The sequence below is a fragment of the Drosophila bipectinata genome, chromosome 2R, assembly GCF_030179905.1.
Source record: "Drosophila bipectinata strain 14024-0381.07 chromosome 2R, DbipHiC1v2, whole genome shotgun sequence".
Taxonomy (NCBI): Eukaryota; Metazoa; Arthropoda; class Insecta; order Diptera; family Drosophilidae; genus Drosophila; species Drosophila bipectinata.
In genome coordinates this window covers 15,552,398-15,573,547 of record NC_091737.1, presented here as the reverse complement: position 1 = coordinate 15,573,547, position 21,150 = coordinate 15,552,398, and the positions used below count along the sequence as shown (strand labels likewise).

At 44.0% G+C, this 21,150-nt stretch overlaps 2 protein-coding genes across 3 annotated transcripts; both read right to left on the bottom strand.

The window, feature by feature from the left end:
• Positions 1-691: 691 nt before the first annotated feature.
• CngA (Cyclic nucleotide-gated ion channel subunit A) lies at positions 692-16,329 on the bottom strand. 2 transcript variants are annotated; one of them, XM_017242087.3, is made up of 9 exons: positions 15,810-16,329; positions 12,334-12,527; positions 11,721-12,231; positions 5,846-6,097; positions 5,440-5,602; positions 4,212-4,751; positions 2,294-2,959; positions 1,834-1,984; positions 692-1,768 (listed from the first exon to the last, which is right to left on the bottom strand). In XM_017242087.3, the coding sequence occupies exons 2-9, from the start codon at positions 12,432-12,434 to the stop codon at positions 1,618-1,620; spliced, it is 2,535 nt and encodes an 844-aa protein (XP_017097576.1). In that variant the 5' UTR covers positions 12,435-12,527; positions 15,810-16,329; the 3' UTR covers positions 692-1,617. The 2 variants fall into 2 exon arrangements, with proteins under 2 accessions (XP_017097576.1, XP_017097579.1); XM_017242090.3 differs by lacking the exons at positions 11,721-12,231; positions 12,334-12,527; positions 15,810-16,329 and adding an exon at positions 6,930-7,207.
• Positions 16,330-18,820: 2,491 nt separating this feature from the next.
• Positions 18,821-21,148, bottom strand: fidipidine (coiled-coil domain-containing protein 93). Its single transcript, XM_017242000.3, has 7 exons — positions 20,954-21,148; positions 20,689-20,897; positions 20,505-20,634; positions 20,150-20,449; positions 19,738-20,096; positions 19,568-19,681; positions 18,821-19,496 (listed from the first exon to the last, which is right to left on the bottom strand). The coding sequence occupies exons 1-7, from the start codon at positions 21,035-21,037 to the stop codon at positions 18,899-18,901; spliced, it is 1,794 nt and encodes a 597-aa protein (XP_017097489.2). The 5' UTR covers positions 21,038-21,148; the 3' UTR covers positions 18,821-18,898.
• Between the last annotated feature and the right edge of the window lie 2 nt (positions 21,149-21,150).

Here is a 21,150-nt window from a genome sequence, read left to right as displayed (position 1 = left end):
TACCCCAACTTTTTTAAGGCTTTGGGTGTATTTTTCAACATTTTGTCAAAATTGATTTTTTACTGCACTTACGGCATGATGCGACCGTTTTGGGGTTCCGCATGGCTCCACATGTTTCCACCGACTTTGTGAAGCACACACTCCCCATTCCTCTCAACCCCCCCCTCTCCTTTTGCCCCGGAGCCCTGCTCTTAACACTTCTTCCTTCTATTTATTTACTTTTTGTTGTTGTACCTTTTTCAGCGCTGGCATTGCTCATACGCCCCGTTGTACGCACAGAAAGAAAGTCGCACCTAAAAAGCCAACGCGTGTCGCTGTCATTTTCCCCAATGCGTCTGCATTTATTGACTATGTTGCCTGTTTCTACTACATGGGGAGAAATATATTAAGATAATGTTATCAACATGAAAATTAAAAATATTTTAATACTTTTGAAAACAAAGAAAGGAATAAAATATTTTAAGAGTTACTTAATTTGGTTGTGACATTTTGCTTTTTGTTGTGGTTATTCCTCTTCTTGTCAACGCCCTCGAAGATGTCATTAGAGACGGTGAAAAGAGAGTCCTGTAAAAAAATCCTTTGGAAAACGCGTGGCCGGAGGCTGTGGGCGATTTGCATTTATCCACAGTTACAGTCGCTCTGAAGACACTTGCGCCGGATACGTTTACGCTGACATAAGTGCTCCGTATAATTTGACTCAATTCTCGTTTATTCTGCTTACACATATACAATACATGGTACATTCAATGTCTAGGACTAATATAAAAATACATTTCTTTTGTTTTTCTTTCTTTTGCTTCTCCTCCATGTTGTTTTTCTTTACGTTTCGATTTTGTTTGTTTTTGCGTTGGTTTGGTAGCTTTGGAAGCTTGGTTTGTTAACATTTGCTTTCATTGAATTCGATTTGTTTGGTTTTTGGTGTGCATCATTTACATTTTTTATTTAAATCTCCCCCGTTTATCCTCGTTTAACTAAGTATTTCAGCAATGTCATCGTCGGTACTTGGTCAGTTACTTGTTATTAGTTATTAGCTTAGTTACTTTGATTTACTGTGTCGATCCGATTTTGTGCAATTAGTTCATTGTTTGTTTGTTCCTTGTGTAAAGGATGTGTAAAATCGTCCTAGCCTAGGCAAACATTTGTTGTTCATTTGTAAAATTGGACTATGCTTAGAATATGTACACTGGATCGTAGTGGGTTAACTCTTGCTGGGCCTCTAGCTCCCAATTATCTGACCTTCCGGCTTCCGTTCCGCTCCGTTCCTCCCTTAAAGTATCCCTTACACATACACACACACGCACACTTTTGAGGCACATTCAGTTTTGAATCATTTTACAAATTTATAAAGTTTGCTACAAACAGGACCTCCGCCTTCCCGCCGACCCCTTCGTCTGGCCCAACTACAAACTAATTGTAAAAATTAAAAATTGATTTAACTGGCCGCCCGAAAAAACAGTTTCAAGTAAACTTGGCCCAGGGCCAAAGGGTTTCGTTATTACCCCCGCCCCCAACAACTCCTGCAAGTTTAATGCATTTATCACTATTTTCCGGCCTTGGCTGGGGTGGCTGGCGGAAGGCGAAAGGGGTGGCCTCTATGGGGCTTGGCTGGCCAGTGGCTTAGAGCGTGTTCTGCTTGGCAGCCTCGCCGCTTTTGGCAGTCGCGTCAGGTCGGGAACGTGGGCGCCTCTTTGGCTGCAGCGAGTACAGGCGACCGCTGCGGGCCCGCGTCTGCGGCTCGCACTCCAAACGCCAAGTGCCAGGGCCGCCGCTAAAACAAGGAGGTTCAAGAGGTTAGGGCTGGATCTCGAGTTTAGACGTCTGTGCGGTACTCACTTCATCTCCAGCTTGGCTAGCCGCTGCTTGATCTTGGCCTGGCTGGCGGTGTATTCCGCCAGAAGGCGCGCCAGTCGCATGTTCAGGTTCTCCACCGACAGTTCCAGCTTCTCGATTCCACCCTCGATGCTGTCATGAACTCGTTGGGAGTCTACAAAAATGGGAAGACGGGTGACCGTAATTACCAAGCTCATAATTTTTCATTCAAGCATTATATTTCTTTCATTAACAGAGCATTTAAAACTAATTGAATCCGTTGGTGATGTGAAAACTGATTTATGTATTTAATTGTATCGTGATTTGAATTGTAGATGCATAAATTAATTTTAATTGCCTGCAGTTATTCATTTCAATAATCCTTTAATCTCACATAAGGAGATTAAGTCCGTTACTTTAATTTATGCCAAATGTTAGGCAACTAGTCGTATACGTAATTTTAGTTTTGAATACAAAATATTACCGGCGAATATCTGCTCATCCAGAAGTCCATCTTTGCGGAGAAGCTGACATCCTCGTTGGGTTAGCGTGGATCTGGCCTCCGGATAATCGGCCAGTGTCTCCCAAAGATCCCTTTTCGCTAAGCAGAAGAGATCCGAGTAGCCCAGGGAGCGGACATTGGCTGTCCGGCGATTGCCCGTTCGATTTCCGGCTATCTCCAGGACGGAGACCTCGCCAAACACAGAGCCAGCTCCCAAAGTGGCCAGAACGGTGATGCCATCGTCTCCCACCACGGAGAGTTTTCCTCTTTTCACGATATACATCTCCTTGCCCACGTCACCCTTGCGACAAATGTAGTCTCCGGGACTGAAAACCTGCAGCTTCAGTTTCAGCACCAGAGCCTCCAGCAGACCAGGCTCCGTGTCGTGGAAAATGCGAACCTGTTTCAGGGTATCCATATGCACTTGGATGGCAATCTCCGCCTTCAGCTTGTCGGGCAACGCGGCCAGCACTCGCTCCTCATCGAGGGCGCCGCTTTGGGACCACGTGTACGCAAACCAGCGGATGACTCGAGCTTCCAGTTCATGGCCGACTCTCCGGAATGCCATGTACTGCTTTACACCGTCCATTCGGTTCTGGAACTCCACCCTGGCCACATTCATGTTGGAGATCATGGAGCCGATGTTACCTGAATTTCGGGGGATGGAACAAAACAGAATGGTGAGCAAGTTGGTTAATGAATGAGGGGTGATGGCCATTCATCTTAGCCGCCCCATAACCGGTTCACCGCCCACTCGGGCGCAATGAAATTGAAGGAGCCAGTGTTCCATGCCACTCATGGATTCCGGCATGCGGATAGCGTGGCACAAAGGCGACTAATGGCGGCACTTCCGGTGCTAGCACACAAATACATACAGGCGCTGACACACACACACACACAAACAAGCGGGTGAAATAACGAAGACGCCTAATGGCAGTTTGAAAAAAAATATTTTTATAATAATGGTAATTGGTTTTTAAAAATAATAATAATTAGAATAATTGAATACTACAAATGGTATAATTTTTTTCTCAACCAAGTTATTCTAGATAATTTTTTGGTTCAGAAATTTCTCGCTGTGTACCCGTCTTGTCCAAACGAACTCTGCATTCATCACAGTAAGTAAATTTGTTTGCACAGCGAGGTCGCAGGATGAGGATGCGAAATGTGAGGACTTGGCAGCTGCTGGGAATGCGGGAATGCGACCTGCGACTTGGAGGCTCTGGACAGGAGGCGAGAGACATGGGACTGGGTATAGGAGACGGTAATGGCAGCGATAAGGAGGACGACAAAAATGATAAAAAGGCACGTTTGCCAAAAAAAAAAAAAAAAATTGTAGATATTTGGGCGGGGAAGATGGCAGAGCGACGGCAACAAATCAACCCAGAAAAACAAAACAACACAGAACGAAACGGAACGGAACAGAACAAACTCGAACAGACTGAAAGCGTAATGAATAATGTGGGTCGATGGGGGTGGCGAAAGGGGGTTTGACACAGAGGGGCAGGCGGGGCAGGATGGGACGACCCAAGGGCGGAGTACGTGCGGGCCGACCCTGACGTGCGTGGCTGTAAATTAATACCCATTGATGTCACAGATGTCACTCTGGAACCAATTAAACGATCAGACGAAATATTTGCGTAAACAAACGCAAACAAAGTCCCCCAAAAAAAGGATTTTCCAGAATATCTCCCACTGACAGGCTGACCCACTGGCACTGGCACAAATGGGAAAGGAAAATTTCAGCAAAAAACAAAGCAAAAATCACTGACATAAAAAAGGGAAAATATAATTTTAATTGAAAGGAGAATGAAGCTACTTAGAAAGCAATTAATTTACATTAAAAAGGAGCAAGGAAAATCCCTTTTAGAGATTATTGTAGAGTGGAAACCACACTTACCCACAATGGTGGCAAAGATGAGAACTCCGGCGAGAAAGTCAGCCACCACGAACAGGTACTCCACATCGTTCTCCGGCGTTGGCGTCTCTCCAATCGTCGTCAGGGTCAAAGTTGACCAATAAAAACTGTAGATGTACTGCCGCTGAAGGGTATTGTTTCTCGTTCCATTCAGATTGTAGACCCACGAGTCGGAGCTGAAGCCAATCTCGTAGCTAATGGCAAAGTACATGCAGGCATTCCAGTGAATCAACACCAAGATGGCCAGCACCACTTTGCAGATCCGGAAGGCATTCGGGTATCCGGTGGCAGTCTCCGTTCGATCGAACCACTCCCACAGCCGGTTCACTCGCAGCAGACGATTCAGTCTAACGATCACGGGACATGGAAGATAGAGGCTGGAACAGGTCTCCGGCGGCCACCAGATGTAGGCCAGATCCGTGGGCACCATCGAGAGGACGTCCAGGTACCAGCCCTTGGTGTGGAAGTAGTGTCTGCGCAGCCGGAAAGCATCCCGCACAAGAAGGCCCTGGTCCAGGAATCCTGCACAGAATTTGAATAAAACACAAAGGACTTTAGTTGGTGGCACGACCTAGACATATTTTCCGGGTGGTAGACTCTATGTTTTTGTTTCGGTTATGCCTTTAGCCACAGAGCTGTGCCGCAGAAATGTTTTTTATAGTTTTGAGTTTAGAAAACTTGATAGACGGAGCAATACCCTATGGTTTCATAATTTCTTTAAATGGAGATGTCGTTTGTCAACAAACTACTTATATTTTTAAATATATTTATGGAAAAATAAAATAATAATTCTGTAATATCTGTAACTCATAACACCTTTAAACTATAAACACTGATAGGTACTAGAGCGTTTGTTGCTTTTGTACAAAATGTCAAGGTTGGCTTATCCCTGCATTTGGCAACTCAACCACACCCACAATCCAGAGCTCACAGGACTACCACGCACACACACCCGTGCTAGCATATGTATATGTACGAGAATATCCCACCCATTCAGCATCTGAAATGGGTTTCACATGCGTGGCAAATGGCTTTGCCGACAGCATCGCCATTGCCATTGTCTGAAGTCTGAAGGCGGCTTAGTGCGATTCTCATTTGCATAGGTAAATCTCAAACACGCAACCGAATTCAGGATAGCAGGATGTCATGATGGCAGCATGGCAGGATGGCAGGATAACAGGATGGTCGGATAGATGTGTCAGTCGCTTACCCTCATGCATGTGGACGAGCGTATCCAGCAGATAGATGAAGTCGCAGAGGTAGTCCAAGGTGTACCACACCGCCGGAGCACTTTTGTTGATCTCCCAGAAGACCGCCCGTCCAACCACAAAAATAATATTATAAAGCACCGCCAGTGAAACAATAGCCAGCCACTATATGCAAAAAATGTAAAAGTGTATAATCATATTAATAAAAGAAAGCCATTTGCATAATGTAGTTTAGTTTTTTAATTGCCCTTTTGCAGGTCAGTTAGCAGGAAAATAAAACCAAACTGAAAAGACCAATTTCTCAACTGAACTGACTAAGTGCTCAGGAAGTTTAATTTTCTTATGGTAATGGCATCTACATAGTTCGGATTTCAGACTGCCAGCTTGAAATCAGAGCAGTTCACTCACCCTGTAGTGCGACTGCAATGTGGGATCCACGGAGAGTCTGTTGCACAGGACGCTGGAGCCGCGTATTTCGCTGGAAAGGGCCGCATCCTCCATGGCCGGACAACCCTTGCCAATTTTGTCCGTGTTCGTGGTATTGGAGAACTTCTCGAGAAACCAATCTGGCGGCTTGGGGCGATTTCTTTTGGTCAGACGCTGGCGGAGAGCTTGCAGGGTGCGCCTCAAAGCCGAGGGCTTGCTTCGTTTACTGGGCTCCTATACAGTCACAAAAAAATAAAGGATTTAAAGGCGAAACTTTTAAATATTCCAAAGATAATCATTCCTATACCATACTCTATGAAATTAATACAAATTTTAGAGAAGCCATAAATCAAAATTTGAAATCTGACATCGTCTTATCGGAACCCTTTCTCTCTCTGTAACTGACTTGGCGTTGCAGACATAAGTTCTGCAAAAAGTTTCAGCGAACGTCTACTAATTGAAGCGTTTTAGTGCTCCGGTTATGGGTATATCTTTTTTCTGGTTCTACCCCCTTTTAACCACATTAAAACTTGGTCAGCATCCAAGTTTTGTGCTTAAATTTTGTTATGTCTGCCAGCTGGATGACGCAGCCCAATTGTGCGACAGCTTTTGGCTATGGTATCTCCTTAAAGACCATTGACAAACTAATAAAGTTCAGATTTAATGTAGCCAATGAAAGGATTGAAATTGGTTTCGCATTAAAGGTATTTAAATTGTATAAATTATTTTAAGAACTTTGTAGGTTTCAAGAACTACTTCTAGCCATGTCTTGGGGAAATCTTTTCTTTTACTCATTTCATACTCGCAGGATATTAGGGGCGTGTTCCTGACAGTCGAATAAACTCTTATCAGCCGGCGGCAGCGGTTAATCCATTAAGCCATCTTTAGCAGAAAAAAAACCAACATCCTAACAAATATGACGCATACGCCTCGTTGGGCGGCAAATGGCAAATGACAATGCAATGCCACGCCTCCCGCTGCGTGTAAGCCAGTAAGTGTGTGAAGGTCATGTGCTATACATGTAAATATTTTGCATGTGTGTGCCAGTGTAAGTGGGTAGATTTACCGCATCTGTTTGCTGTCCCGTTATGGCGGATATATCCAACGACTGCACCATGGCTTTGACTTTGAAATGTCGCATACAAATCGAATCGTCCTGCTATCTCTATTTCACTCGTACGCTTCCACTTCCACATCCACTTCCACACTGCCACTTCCACTGACTGGGATTGTTCTCCGAATTTAGCCTGCGGGCCAATACCAATAGCAATAACAATAACAATAATAATAACAGCAGCAATAACGGTTAGTTTTTGGGCAGCAGCTGCGCGCATGCGCCGCGTTGTGACGAGCTGGCTTTTCAAACTGTTAACACTGATAAAGCCGCCAAAACACTTGGCCCGCTGCCATTCAAGGCGAGCCAGCGACGCCGGCAGCGGCGATGGCAGTGGCCGAGGCAGAGACAACGCCACTGACCAGACCACGACTTCCATACACAATAATATACAGTAAAGACTCGATACAAATTATTTTAAAAACTCGAGAAAAAGCATTAAGAAAAATTATAGAAAATTTTTATGTTGTTTTTTCTTTTTTTTAAATGGTTTTTTGTTTTTTTTTTTTTTGCTTATTACTCTTCAAGTCTCTACTGTACATTGGCTTATTTGCTTGTCAATTCCGAATGCTGTTTTGCAATTTTCTTAATTTGCATTTGCCACTCATCGCTCTGCCGCGTTTTAATTAATTAAAGCTTGCAACAGGAACAAAAACGGCAGCCACAATGAAGGATGATGCCTCAAGTGTCTTTAGGTCCTTCTGCGTCCAGGCCACCCACCGTCAAAGTTGGTAATACCACTAGCCACCGTTTCGACAAGATTGATGACACTGCCCCTTCATTTGGCGTTTTGTCTAAATGCTTTTTAATTGGCCAGGCCAACACTACCAGCACCGTTTCAATTAAGCTAAAAAGGCATTCCCGATGACGGGCAACCTGGGGTTAACGCCGAGCAACTTGTGCATAAATTAATTGCAATTTGACGGATAGCCGGTGTTTCTGATAGATTTTCCTGTTCCCCGATAATATTTACTTTACTGATTTCCAATGAGCTCATCATTATCATCGACAACTGGCCAGTAATTTTTGCCAACTGCAAGGTTACAAAAAAACACACAATTTTTTAACCGTTTTTTGTGCTTTACTTTGACCTTACTCGAAACTGAAATCGGATTTGGAATACTGACCAACATTATCATCGGACCATCGCCGTTCCCTGATTGGCATTCACGGCACAAAGGCGGCGTGGAGACTCACAATAAATTTCCATAATTGCGACCCAGTACCCCTCCACAGCCACCTATCACCCACCACCCACCCTCTAGCTTTCATTCACCTGCCAGGTGGGGGAACTCTGTGCTAACCAAATCAAGCGTTTTCATATCAGCGTTTATGGCGATACGTGGGCCTTTTATGCTTCCTCCATAAAAACATGACTAAGCCAGTTGGCTGTCGTAAAATCGAGTAAGAAAATTCTATATAGCTGACCCTTAATTGGGGAAAAAGAGGTGTAAATTGAAGTATTTTGGAAAGGGGTTTTAAATTGATTTAAATAGCACCTAAGGGGATGCTATAAATCAACTATTCTTGGCTTTAAAAAATCACTTAATAAAGGCTCCACGACTCGCATTTCGAAAACATCATAATAAACGACCAACAGATGTTTGATATCTTATCTCGTGATGGATTCAAAGGTTTAACCCCTTGTTTAGTCTTTGGACCTCGTTGTGGGGACTCTATCACTTGTCTGTTATTGATACAACCGATAGTTGGATATTTATTTGATTGTGATTTCATTGTAAACGTGGGAAATTATGCAAATTGTGGCGCAGATTGGATGACCATAAGCTTTAATGCTTATCGGATGGCCGGCAACAAGGTTCGTTTAATAAACTGACTAATGCCGGTCTCTAGGCTTCGACACCCCGTCCCATACCCATTATCCCATCCTGACTGTTGTGCTTTTCTCTCAAAAGTTACAAGGCTGGGAACCCAGAGACCCTCATCAACATGGAAATCCAGTTGTCGTTGCTGTTTATATATATTTTTTTGGCCGTTCCTGTTCCTGTTCTGTTATTGCTGCTTCAGTTTTTAAGCCTTGTTTTCGAATGTTTACCGAACGCATTAGTTGACGAGTTCGGCATTGTTTATGTTATTGTTATTGTTATTGTTACTTTATTTTGAGTTTTTATTTAAAATTTGTTGTAACTTTGGGTTATTTATTAGAAAGTTGCACTGGCTGAGAGCTAAGCTGCCGCCTGCGAACGCGTTTTTTTCGTAACTGTCGATGGGGCAAAAAAAATTTGACTAAGCGGAATGTCCACAGACGGAGCGTACTTTCGCTGTTTGTTCTCGCTCCTTTCCCCGCCCTCCCCCTGTCGGTGGTTTCCCCACTTTCTCTATCACTTTCTCTAGCGTTCCATCTCGCTCTTACTCCAAGTGCCATCCTCATCGTGTTGAGTGTCCTGCCGCCTTCTCAAATTGCACAGCAACAACACGAGTATTGCAAAGGCGGCAGGACAATCGAACCAACATCTACACAGAGAGAAATATATACATCAAAATATATATCACTACATTAACAAGATTAAGGTTTATTATTCTTTTAGCAATAAATAAGTCAAGAATCAAACATTTTGTTCAACAGCAAGCCTTAGAAGAAATAGTTAGTTATTGTTATATGTTAGTATGGTATAGTTATATTGTATTGTTATTGTTATAGTTATAACCCTTATATTTTTATTTTATATTTCATAACCTTGAAATCAATTTTTCTCTCAGTGTTTTTACGCAGGTACGGCCAGGCAAATAGAGTTCATTAATCGGTTTAATGGCTTGACTGGATGACTGTACGAAGACCAGCTGACAAGGATACACAACGCTGTTGTCGAGGCTGTTCAACTCGATTCGAGGACTTGTAACTATTTTAGATTGGCACGAGACTTTTCATATTTTCAATGCCAATTCTATAAAATGTATCCCCTATCCCCTGTATCCCCTAACCCCTTCCACGGCCAATTTTGAGTAATGGACGTTTATATAACCACAATGACGGCAGTTTGGGGTTTCCTTGGCGTTTACTCGGTTGGCGATGTTCCTGCTTGGGCTTTGGCTTCTGGTGATGTTTCTGCTTTTGGACAAACACTCAGGACACACCTCAAAAGCATTAACAACAACCGACCGACAGACGGACCCACGGACAGACGGAGGCGGCCAAGCCAATATTTGGATGGCAACCACAACGATATGCGGGTACGAAATGAAAGTGGAAACGAGAGGGTGCCAGGAGGACTCTCAGACAGAGACAGAGTATGGACTCTGAGGGCTTTTCATTTGTATTTATTTCATTGCGTTTTTCTTTTCGGTATTGGCATTGCTGTGTTGCTCTGGCCATTTATGAAATGACATTGAAACAGTTTTGTGTGGCTGGTTTTCAGCTCTCTCTTCCCAATTCACTTTGAGGAAAGCAACAGCAACAGCAAAAAAAAAACGTGAAAGGAAGAAAAACGAACTCGACTCTCTTATCTTTCAAATTGGTTGTCGCCCTTGGGTTCCCTATCCATTCTATAGACTCCTGAACCTCCGGCCCAATGAACCGTCCGGCAGCTGGCCAGCTCTGACCCCCCTCCTTGACTTAACACCCAGGTCCCCAGACCGAAATACGCATTCACTTATTTATAGCCCTGCGGGTCGGAAGAAGTCTGGTTTCCTTCTCTTATTTTTATAAGGAAACCTAAGTAATGCAATTATCCTGGACAGGACATGAGATCTGGGCGAGAAGTCCACCGACTTGCGGAGGAAATAGAAAATGCACCAGAGATAAGCTTAAAAAAGCAAGAGGCTTCTGGTTTAAGATTAAAGATACAAAAGTCAAAGGACACCTGGAGGATTATTTGCTTTTTGCAAATGAAACAGAGATTATATCGTATTATTTGAAATTCAAATTAGAGAAATGAATAAAATATATATGCTAATCTGGATTATGAAATGTGTGGGATTAAAGCCTTAAAATTTTTGTCCGAAAAGATCCTTCAACTTTGATATTTGTTAGAGTATTCTGAATGGCTTGAAGCCCAAAAGCTCTAAACGTCAATCCCAAAAAACACCTCTCACCCCTTGGCCGTTTTTTGTTTCTCTTTTTACAGTGTTTTAAGTCAATTGACACGTGCTAATAAAAATTTCTGCGGGTAACCAAAAATGGCATTCAACTGGCGCTGACGAGGAGCGACGAGGAGGCGGCAGCTCGGGGCGATGCCTTTGCCTACGTGACAATAGAGGAAGTAATTAAAACGCGATTTACGGCAAGGTCAAGTTTATGAAGGTCTGCCCAGTTCATTTGCATTGGTCTGGAATGGCTGGATGACAGACTGAGGGTTGGGGTAACGCTGAGGGACCCCTGGAAAAAAAGGGGCGATTGAAGTTATGCAGACAATGGAGAGTTGTGCGGTTGGGGCACCCGCACTTCCCAAAACTGGGCCAGGCGTCAATCAATTAGAACAATTACTTAATTACATTTCCACATAATTGAATTGTGGTCAGGGACAGAATGAAATTACGGCCACGCCGAAGCGGTGATATGTATCAGCCATGGGTCGTGGCTTATTGGCTATCGTTTATCAGACTTGTTTATCTTCAACTCGCATCAAATTGCGCATACGCCACGTTGGCAATGCAATTTTATGCCGGTTTTAAACTCTTTAAAGACGGACGCTACTTTAAAGGCTGTTTGTGACAAGCTCGTTAGAAAAAGCTTATTATTCTTCGATTTTTTTTTAATCAATTATAAAATGTAATTTCCCCTACCTGTATCAGCTTTCTGCCATTTTCCACATAACCGCAATCACTGGCATCCGGTTGATGGCGATGCTTTTGATGGTGATTCTGCTTCTGGTCAGCCCGGGCTATTGCCTCCTCCGGATTGCCTTCGCCAACGGGTTCTGCCAGCTCATCGTCCTCATCATCCGAGCCATCCTCATCATCGTCCTCCTCGTCGGTCTCCGCATTCTCCGCCGTCTGTCGGCGATTCCCACGGCTATATTTTCGATGCCAGCTCCGGCGTGGATAGTGGAGGTGGTGCACCTCCAGGCCACCCTCACCATTCACTGACATCGGTATCGAGGTGGCTGCCTGCTCAACCGTTATCGTCGCCGTGGGCGCAAAGGGAGCAAAGAGCCCACCGCTAATCTCCTCCAGCGGCGGAGGTGTAACGCCCACTGATGTCTGATGGGAGCCGCAGGGCAGCTGCAGTTGGGCCGGTGCCGAGGAGGCCGGACCCACAAATCGAGTGGTGCGGTACATGGGACGGGTGGAGAGGCTGTGGATGGAATATACGGATAAAAATAGTTTATACATTCCATTGTTTTATTGTATAAGTTTTATGGGATAAACATTTCATATAAAATATAGGAATACCTACTTGTAGCCGTATTTTGGTGACTCGGTTTCTGGTCTTCTTCGGGTGGACATCATCGTGTTGACACGATCTCCACGGGCGGCAGCCATCATATAGGTCCACATTTCTGGGTATCTGGATTATTCGGATGGTTGGATGTCGGATGGAATGCAACTACGCAAGGCACGAACACATCGGCACCACCATTTTGAAAGAGCCTGCAAAAAGGAAGAAACTTTGCATTCATCTCTGGTTTAGAGTGTAAGTTGTTTGTGGCCCAAGTGCCCTGGCGGCCTGAACGCCCACTTGGCGGCAATTGTGCTGAACAGTGGTCTGGCCACGCCCTCTTTACGCCCCCAAGTTGCACCTCCGAGGAGGCAAGCGACCAAGCAACCAGCGAGACCCGAGGCAGTCATAAATGTTCCTTTCTGCAGGGCCATAAAACAGTTTGAGCGACGTTAACATAAATGGCAGCCGCTTAGTGGTAAGAAGTCGAAGGGGTCAGGAGGGTGATACCAAGGGCTTAGGTGTGAGAATCAAGGGGTCTGGGGACTTTCTCCTGGCATGTCTACTGTGCAGCAGTAATTAAGCAATTAAATGCAAAATTGTTGGCTTGCGAAAGAGTCTGTGGTTTCTTAAAGGGCCCCATGATGTAGGCAACAGAAATTTTCCAAGTGGAGCATCCTGCCTGCAGCTCGTGTGTAAAAGTTTCGAAAAGGATAAGAGGCAAACCGTGCCAGCAGGTAATCAGGAAACCATTTAAAGCTGATAGTGTATGATTAAGTGGCATTAATTGGCTTGGTTGCCCGCCATTAATTTTATCCCGCCATCCCGACGGCGGCATCGCTGGGAGCTCCAGAAAGTCGAAGAAAAATGTCTTGGAAAATTCAGAACCAAATCCTTAAATGAAGCAAGCTGTTTCTGCACTTTAGTCAGTGTTAATTGAAGTGTGCTAGGATCCTGCAGTCGGCAGCAGCTGTCCAAGTAAGGAAAGTTCTCACTTGGCAAATGAAAAGCAAATAAATAATTCCGTTTCGACGCGGGCTAATGATGCGCAAATGATAAATACAAGCTGCCAGATGAGCGAAAAATTTCCCAGATATAAACCAAATGCAGCTGTGACTCACAAAAAAAAATGTAGAAAAATAGAAAAATGATATGAAATTCTCATCGTTTGGGTTGGGGGGACTACGAATGCAAATGCAATGGCTGATAATCAAAACGAGCGCAAAAATGAAGCACCAATGCGAAAGTTTATTTTTTTTATGCAATTTCCACACAAAGAAGGTAGTTGGACAGCCCTCGCAAATATACATTGAGACTGAGGGAAAAACACAAGTTGCAGCGGATCCTTTGTCCTTGTTCGTCCTCTTTGTCTGGCAATAAGCAGCATTTACTGTCGCGTGATTTTATGTCATAGATTATCTTTGGGTTGCACGCTCCTCCAGCCAAGCATTCAATTTTAAGTGCAATTTCGGTTTCTCAAATGGAATGGTAACCTTCGATGAGTCAGGGGCTAGAATCTTTCGTGTCTTTGACCGCCCTCTTGGTCCATTGTCTTTTTTGGTTCGGGGACTGAGTGAAAGATTCAAAATTATCAGCCACAGCCTCAGCTCTAGCCTCGTCACCCTTCGCCCGCTTGCCAGCATCGATTTTTAGCTATAAAATCAAAGTAAATCCATTTATCAACTTCAGCTGCAAACATTTTTCGTCCAGATAAGAATTGACTTTGATAAAATGTGGCTCTTCGGGCAAGCCACTTTAGATGTTTGCATCTTTTCCTTTTTGAGCGTGGGAACCAATCAAAATCTGGTCCCTTGCAGCGGGATAACTTGGCAATTAACCCATGAACCCATGATCGAAACCGCAACCGCAACGGCCGACATAAACTTCAAAACTAGACAAACTTTTGGTCCTGCCTTTGGCATAAAACCGCCGCCAGCTCCTCCAGCTCCAGCGCCATTCAATTGCTAACGAGCCATAAATGTTGCTCCTGTGTATTGCACTGCAACAAAATGTCTTTGGCTTGTAAAACCAAATATTACTACTTTTATTGTCTCGAATGTGGACTTGAGGAATTTACTTTTCGTGCACTTATGTGGCTTATTTGTAATGATTAAGTGGCACCATGGGGGCGAATGAATCGGAAGGAATCTGGGGGGAACGTGTGAACTTTATGCCCCAAAGGAATCGTTTACACCCGCCTCACTTAGTGGGGATTACGAGTGTCCGAATGGCGGCTGGAGTGGAATGGGGAGTTGTGACTACAAAGAGCCCTAAATAAGTAAACACATGTCCATATTGAAAACAAATTTCGCATTTGCTGCGACCTTCTGTCCATTTCCGTTTGTCAGCTGGGGGGTATCAATTAGAACTTCCCACAGAGCCAGCTCACAGAAAGAAGAAAGAAATGTTTATTCAATATAAAGCATGGCTCCTGCTCCCTCTCCCACTCATACACTCACTTTTATTTTATTTCACTTTTTTTTCAATCCAATTCTATTGCCAGCTATCATTGTTTAATCCTCACAGACGCATCACGTATACGCCATGTGGGTGCGAAGCGAGACTTTCAAGTTCAATCAAAATAGGGGGGGACCAAGTTGAAAGCTATTCTAAAACAGGATATCCACACGCGCAGATACACTTTGAACGGGGATGCACAAAATATGCTAATGTCAATTATTTTGTGCGTAATTTGCTTTTCATGCTTCGACGGGGAATGTGTAACTGGCGCCCCATTATGAATATTCATTTCCCACATATATGTATGTATGTATGTGGAGGTGTTTGGCAGGACCCACTCCCTCACTTTTTTTTCCACAGCACTTGCTCATCCTCCGCGTCCCCTTTGTTCGCTAATCATGCCACAGCCACCAATCGCAATCGACTTATCTAATCTGTTTTGGTGGTTTCCCTGGCATGATAAGTACCAATAGGGTGGTTGGGTGGCTGGCTGGCTAAGGGAATAGGTGTATCTGCCACTGTCCCGAAAAGGTGAGGTGACTTCAATTAACATTCGTGCACGTAAACGCAATAACGCAAATGGATTCGGGCTTTGTTTAATAAAATGTGATATTTATGGAGTTTACTGCTCCTCTTGAAGCTCCCCATCCCCTCTATATATGTACCCCTTCAATTTTTACCTACCCCACAGATAGCGGATGCCAATTAATGTGGCACCAAGTTTGTTATTAATTTGTTTCTGCTGGAGTGTGAGTGTGTGGGTCCAATGGCTGTGGATAACAATTAGACAGAGCGATATCCATATCGGAATGGTGCGGACATGGAAATCACGCATACGCTGTGTGGTCCCGCCTGTTGCACTTTTCAAAATTAATTAACTAAGAGCATACGGTACTTTTAAACTATTTTAATCAAATATTTTAATACTTTGTTATATGTAGTATCCAGGAATGTTAGTAACTAAAATATCAACCATACGCCCCGTGACCACAATAAAAAAATTAGAGATTAAAGCCTGTTGCACTCGGATGTACCTGAAAGTTTTGGTTTCCCCTGGATTCCCTGCTAATCCTTAAAACTGTCAACGGCGGAGGTGATGCGTAATCCTATTAGCAGACGCTTGGCGTCGCCTCTTGAGCCGAGTCTCCTTATTATTTGCACACTTGTGCTGGCATTGGATTATTTAGGAATGCGTGCAGTAATGCCAACATGAAATTTGAATATTTTTTACGCCTCGCGACTTACGCAAATCTTTGCATATTTTCACACACACCCGCACACACGCTTTCACACACACCAGAAACACTGCGAAATGACAACCATTTACATTTGTTGCTGCCTTGGCGGGATATCCTTTCCTTTCCCCTCCTTTTTTTATGATTATTATTTTTCCTGATTATTCGCGTTTTGTGCACTTTTTTATTGAATTAAAATTCAAATGAAATGTGACGGCTGGCTGGAATTCGAATAGGACCGCGCCAGGGTTTTTGAAACACGTTTTGGAATGTCCGATACGGAATCTTGGGTAGTATCCGCCCCGTGTACGTTCGCTTGCCCGGTTGGCGGCGCAATGAGAGCTCCGTCCGGAAACAGAAACAGAAGCTGAAGCTGAAGCTGAAGCAGAAACCGAAACTGAAACTGAAACCGAACCCGAAACAGAAGCAGCAGCAGCAATGGCAGAAGCTGAGGCAGCCAGAATCCGAATCCGAACTGAGCCGAGCTGCCGTTCCTGCTTTTCATTCATGACTGCCGGACGAGCTTTCCCGCAAAAGCTTTTCCTTCTCGCACGGAAACTGGCTCCCGACAACCTGTTGCACGGCCAGACGGCCAGGATACTCACAGGGATCCCATTGGATAGGATGCTGGACCAGAGTTACCAGAGAGTCGGCTGTTGCCAGGCCGCCGGGATAACATAAATTAATTAAATCAATGCTCCAATGCTCGTTTTGGTTGATCATCTGACACATTGACAAATTGTCAGGGTCCTGGGTATGGGCAGGCTCGAGGTTCGAGTTCATGTTCGGATTCGGATTCGGGCTCGGGGTCATGGATTTGATTTTTGGCCCAGGGGCCAACTTGGTTCATTTGGTGAAGTTGATTAATGCATCTATTGCCTGTTTTTCTCGCTCTGCCTTGATTTAAACTTGTCTACCACATATGCTGTCCTTTGGACGCCAGGCAGATCGTAGACAGGAGGCGGGATGGCCTCATCTCCAGCGAAGCTTCCTTTCTTTGTTGACAAAAGGTGCACTGACATCTGACCAAATCGAACACAACTAATTCGGCACGATTATTCACATACCGCATGAAATTAGATTAAACTTTTCCAGAACATTATTGTGGTTGTGCTTGGGCCATTGGTTGCCTCCACAGAAATGGGGGTAAAGTTTTCCTTGAACATCTGTGTCTGTCTACGATTATTACTTTTGCTCTTATTACACATGAAAAAAAAATATAAATTCTTTTAAAAGGGGGTATAAATACAGGGGGGAATACATATAAATATGAAAATAACAATGATAATCTAGTACATATGCTTAAACATACTTAATATTTATCTATTTTATCTTTATAAACCTCAAAGTTTTCTTTAAGTGCCTTCTAAGGAAACTGGAGAGAGAGCAAATAGTAAGAACAGTTCATTGTTTGAGCCCAAAGTTCAATAGTTCGAGCCACAAGTTCACTCACCAAACAAGATGGCAAAGGCCAACAAGTGGCAACAGGATTTCAAGCCTGTCAGGATGGAGACGTTTCCATCGAAATCCTGCGACACTGACAGCTGCATACATATGTATATATATTAAGGACCCATACCACCACCAGTTTGCCACCAAAAATTCCAACATACACTAAGCATATTGTGTGTGTTCATGTGTCTGAGATACAATGACTTTCGCATTCACAATTTCCAGTAATTTGTTATTCAAACACATTGCGAATCGATTATCCGCTTGGCATGCTCCCTCCAATCGAGCAAATATGCTGATTGACTTTTGTCAAGGCTTATGTGTGTAGCCCCACCCTGTGGCAGGCACCTCAATCCAACATCCCCCGCCGTACGCAGGGCCATAGAGCCTTTGTGTTGCATGGATGAAATGCCAAAGCAAATATAAACGAGGAAACGCGGGAGGATATGGGCTCTTGTTGGGCTTTCACTTTTATCCAGAGTCGGGGAACTTCGACCTAACACCAATCACTCGCTTTTTACACATATCCACTGAAAGAAATGTCGTTTCAAACCATAGGGATATAACTTCAATAAGTTTAATAATTTTTTTCTAGTGCACACTTATACGTATGGGCGGGAATGCCTGACTGGTTCTTCATGGGCGTGTTCAGGGTTCGATAAGCCAGTCAGTTGTAGCATGGGAAGTTAAAGGTCCCATACATTCAACCGGGAGCAGAGTTCCCATAAAGTTAGTATAGAAATGTCTGTCAAGGACTTCGGATAACCTTTGCTCGAGGTCTCCGCCAGGCTTTAAATATTTGTCGGGATCTGGATATTTATCTTGAGCAACAACTGGCCGAAGGTCCCGGAAGTAAGCCACAATTCCCACAGATTTCCTGCCCCAAGGCGCTGTCTCAATGTCACTTGTTGAATGGAATTGATTGCCGCGCAATAAAATGTAATTGCAATTGCTCAGCTTGAATTCAATGTTAAGGTGCAAGGACATTAATTAACAGCAAGCAGCAGCTGCTGTCCGGGAGTCCTGAAGTGGCTCTGATTGCTCGGCATGCCACTAAGCGGCCTGCATATTAATTAGAGTACCAAATGGAATGGAAGAAAGTGAGCTGGCTGCAGTACATACTCCCGGCAATGCAAATATGCAAATTTTTTGGGGTGCACACGCTGCTCTTATCTGCGTTATATGGAAATAAACTGCTGACCTAGCTGTGACAGGAATTCCATAAATACTCGAATATATGCGAATGTGAAATATGAGAGGCGAAAGGGCCAAAGGTTAAAGTTGAGCTTGATAAATGTGCGCACTTGATCCGCTCGAGCAAAATCCTTGGGTTGACAGCATACTATACAGATGGCATCTTGGATAATTGCACTATGATTATGAGTACACAATTTATTGAACGATTTCGCTAGGAGATTTTCGTATTAATTAATTTGTTAAACGGCCTGGGACTTGGTCCTGCTCTTAATTGACTTGAGCTGTTGCTGCATTTCCTCGCATCGCTGGCATTCACGTGTCAGCTGCTTGACAGCCAAAGCGTACTGCCGCTGGATCTCCAGCAGTGATTGCAGCTCCTCATTCAGCTCGTCGCGTCGCATTCGCTCCTCGTTGTACTTGTGCCGCACCTTGTCTTGGGCGCTCTTGACTCCGTCCACAATCGACTCGAACTGGCGAATAAAGTCCTCCCGGCCGTGCGGACTCATCATTCCCTCGTTGTAGGCCTCACAAATGGAGTTCAGGAGTGTCAGCTCCTTTTCCATATAGCGCTTTTTGTCATTAAGTGTATTGTATAGAATGTAATATTGCTTTGTTTCCAGGTGCTTGCCGCTCATCTCGTTGTGCAGCTCGTGAAATCTGCGCTGATACTGGGCCAGCTCTGTGCGATCGGGTATGGCGTCCAGCTTCCGTTCAATGGCCACTATTCCGCGATTCCGCTTAGCCAACTGTAAGCGCAGCTCCTTGAGACGCTGCTCCTCGGCAGCCAAGGCTGCAGCCTGAGCTTCCGCATCCTGTGCACTAAAAGCTTCCAGGTCACTGAAAATAAATGATTATAACCATTAACTTATAAGTAAAAGTTGTTTAGGACTTTTTTAAGATAAACTTACTCAATTTGTTGCTGTAAGGTGGCTAAATCCGTTCTGCAGGATTCTTTGAAATCCGCTTCGCTTTTCTTTAGCTCTTCGTGCTGTTGCAGCAACTTTTGAACCTTTTCCAACAGCCTGAAAGTATTATTAGGTATAAATATTATAAAAACAAGAACATTTTTCAAACTTACCTTGGGTCTGATTGCTCTTCTATGTCTTTGTGTGATTTGAGCTCAGCAATTACAGTATTTAATTGATCTTCTACTTTCTTGGTCTTTTGAGCCTGTTCATCTTCAGCTTCCTTAAGCTGTTCGTTGTCCTTGTTGTAACGCTTAACTTTATGCTCGAAGGCTATTTTGGCGGCTTCCAGTCGCTTCTGCTGATTTTGTGCTTTTAATTCCTTGGCGTCTGTCTCCATCTCGATCTTAAAATCAGCATAGTGCTGCTGGAGTTCGTGTCGGGCTTTTGGATCGAGATCTATGCGTTTCTGGTTGCTTGGAAAATCGTCCCTAACTAGAGATAAACTGCGCAAATATTCCTCAAGATCAAGCTAAAATTATCTATGGTTAGAGTGGTTTTTTAGGATCTATTAGGAATACACACCTCAGCGGCTTCTCCTGGGCTTTGAAATGCCTTTTTATCAGCACCGCTTTTAAAACTTGGCACTTGATTTCCATATTCCAGAAGAGTTAAACGCACCCGCGAAACGTCATCTTCAGCAGGGGCTTCTTGACGTTCATATAACCTCTTGGGCGCATAAAGATCCTGTATAACTTTTATGTTAGCGGAGGCCAGTCGTATCTTGGTCAAATTGTCCTTGTCGCTTTTATACTGATAATGATTGTGGAACTGGCCAATGGCAAATCTCTTCAGGCGCTGTGCTCGTTCCGCTCGATTTTCAACCTAAGAATATAATTTCATAAGCTTCTGTACATTTTTATCCTTCTGAAGAATCTACCGAGGTCTTCACCAGCCATTGGATGACAGGATGAATGGCAAGAAATTCCAGGCCTTGTACTTGATGGGGCTCCAAACTATGTGGACACTTCATGTCAATTAATACAGATACTATCTTCTCTACCAGAGCACTAAAAAACATAATTAGCATAATTGAAGGCTTATTATCTTCAAACCGATCTCACATCTTCTGTCCAATAGAAAGGTTTTCGTGAAAGAGCAGGTCCACATCCACATCATAGTCGCAGCACTCGATGCACCATGTCATTCCACCCACAACTTTGTCAAAGGCGGATAAGCCCTTGATTCGAGCCCTGTAATATCCGGCTGCCACGAGAATGTCGAACGTATCTTGCTCCTTGGCTGTGGCATCCGTGTCCTCGCGACGCTCCACCTGGAAGGAGAAACGAGTTAAAAAAGGTAAACACCAATTAGTTGGGATAAGCTCACCTGGACTTCACGCCCTTCGGCATCGATTCGAGTGGCCAATTTGACATTTGGCAGGATTTTGGAGAAAACATCGCGGTTAGCCATTTAATAGAGCGGGTTACATGCCGAAAACCATCTAAAAACAATTATAAATAAACTATGGCTCTATTTTTTCGTGTTTATTTATTTATCAATCAGCTGGTGTTAACCAACACTAA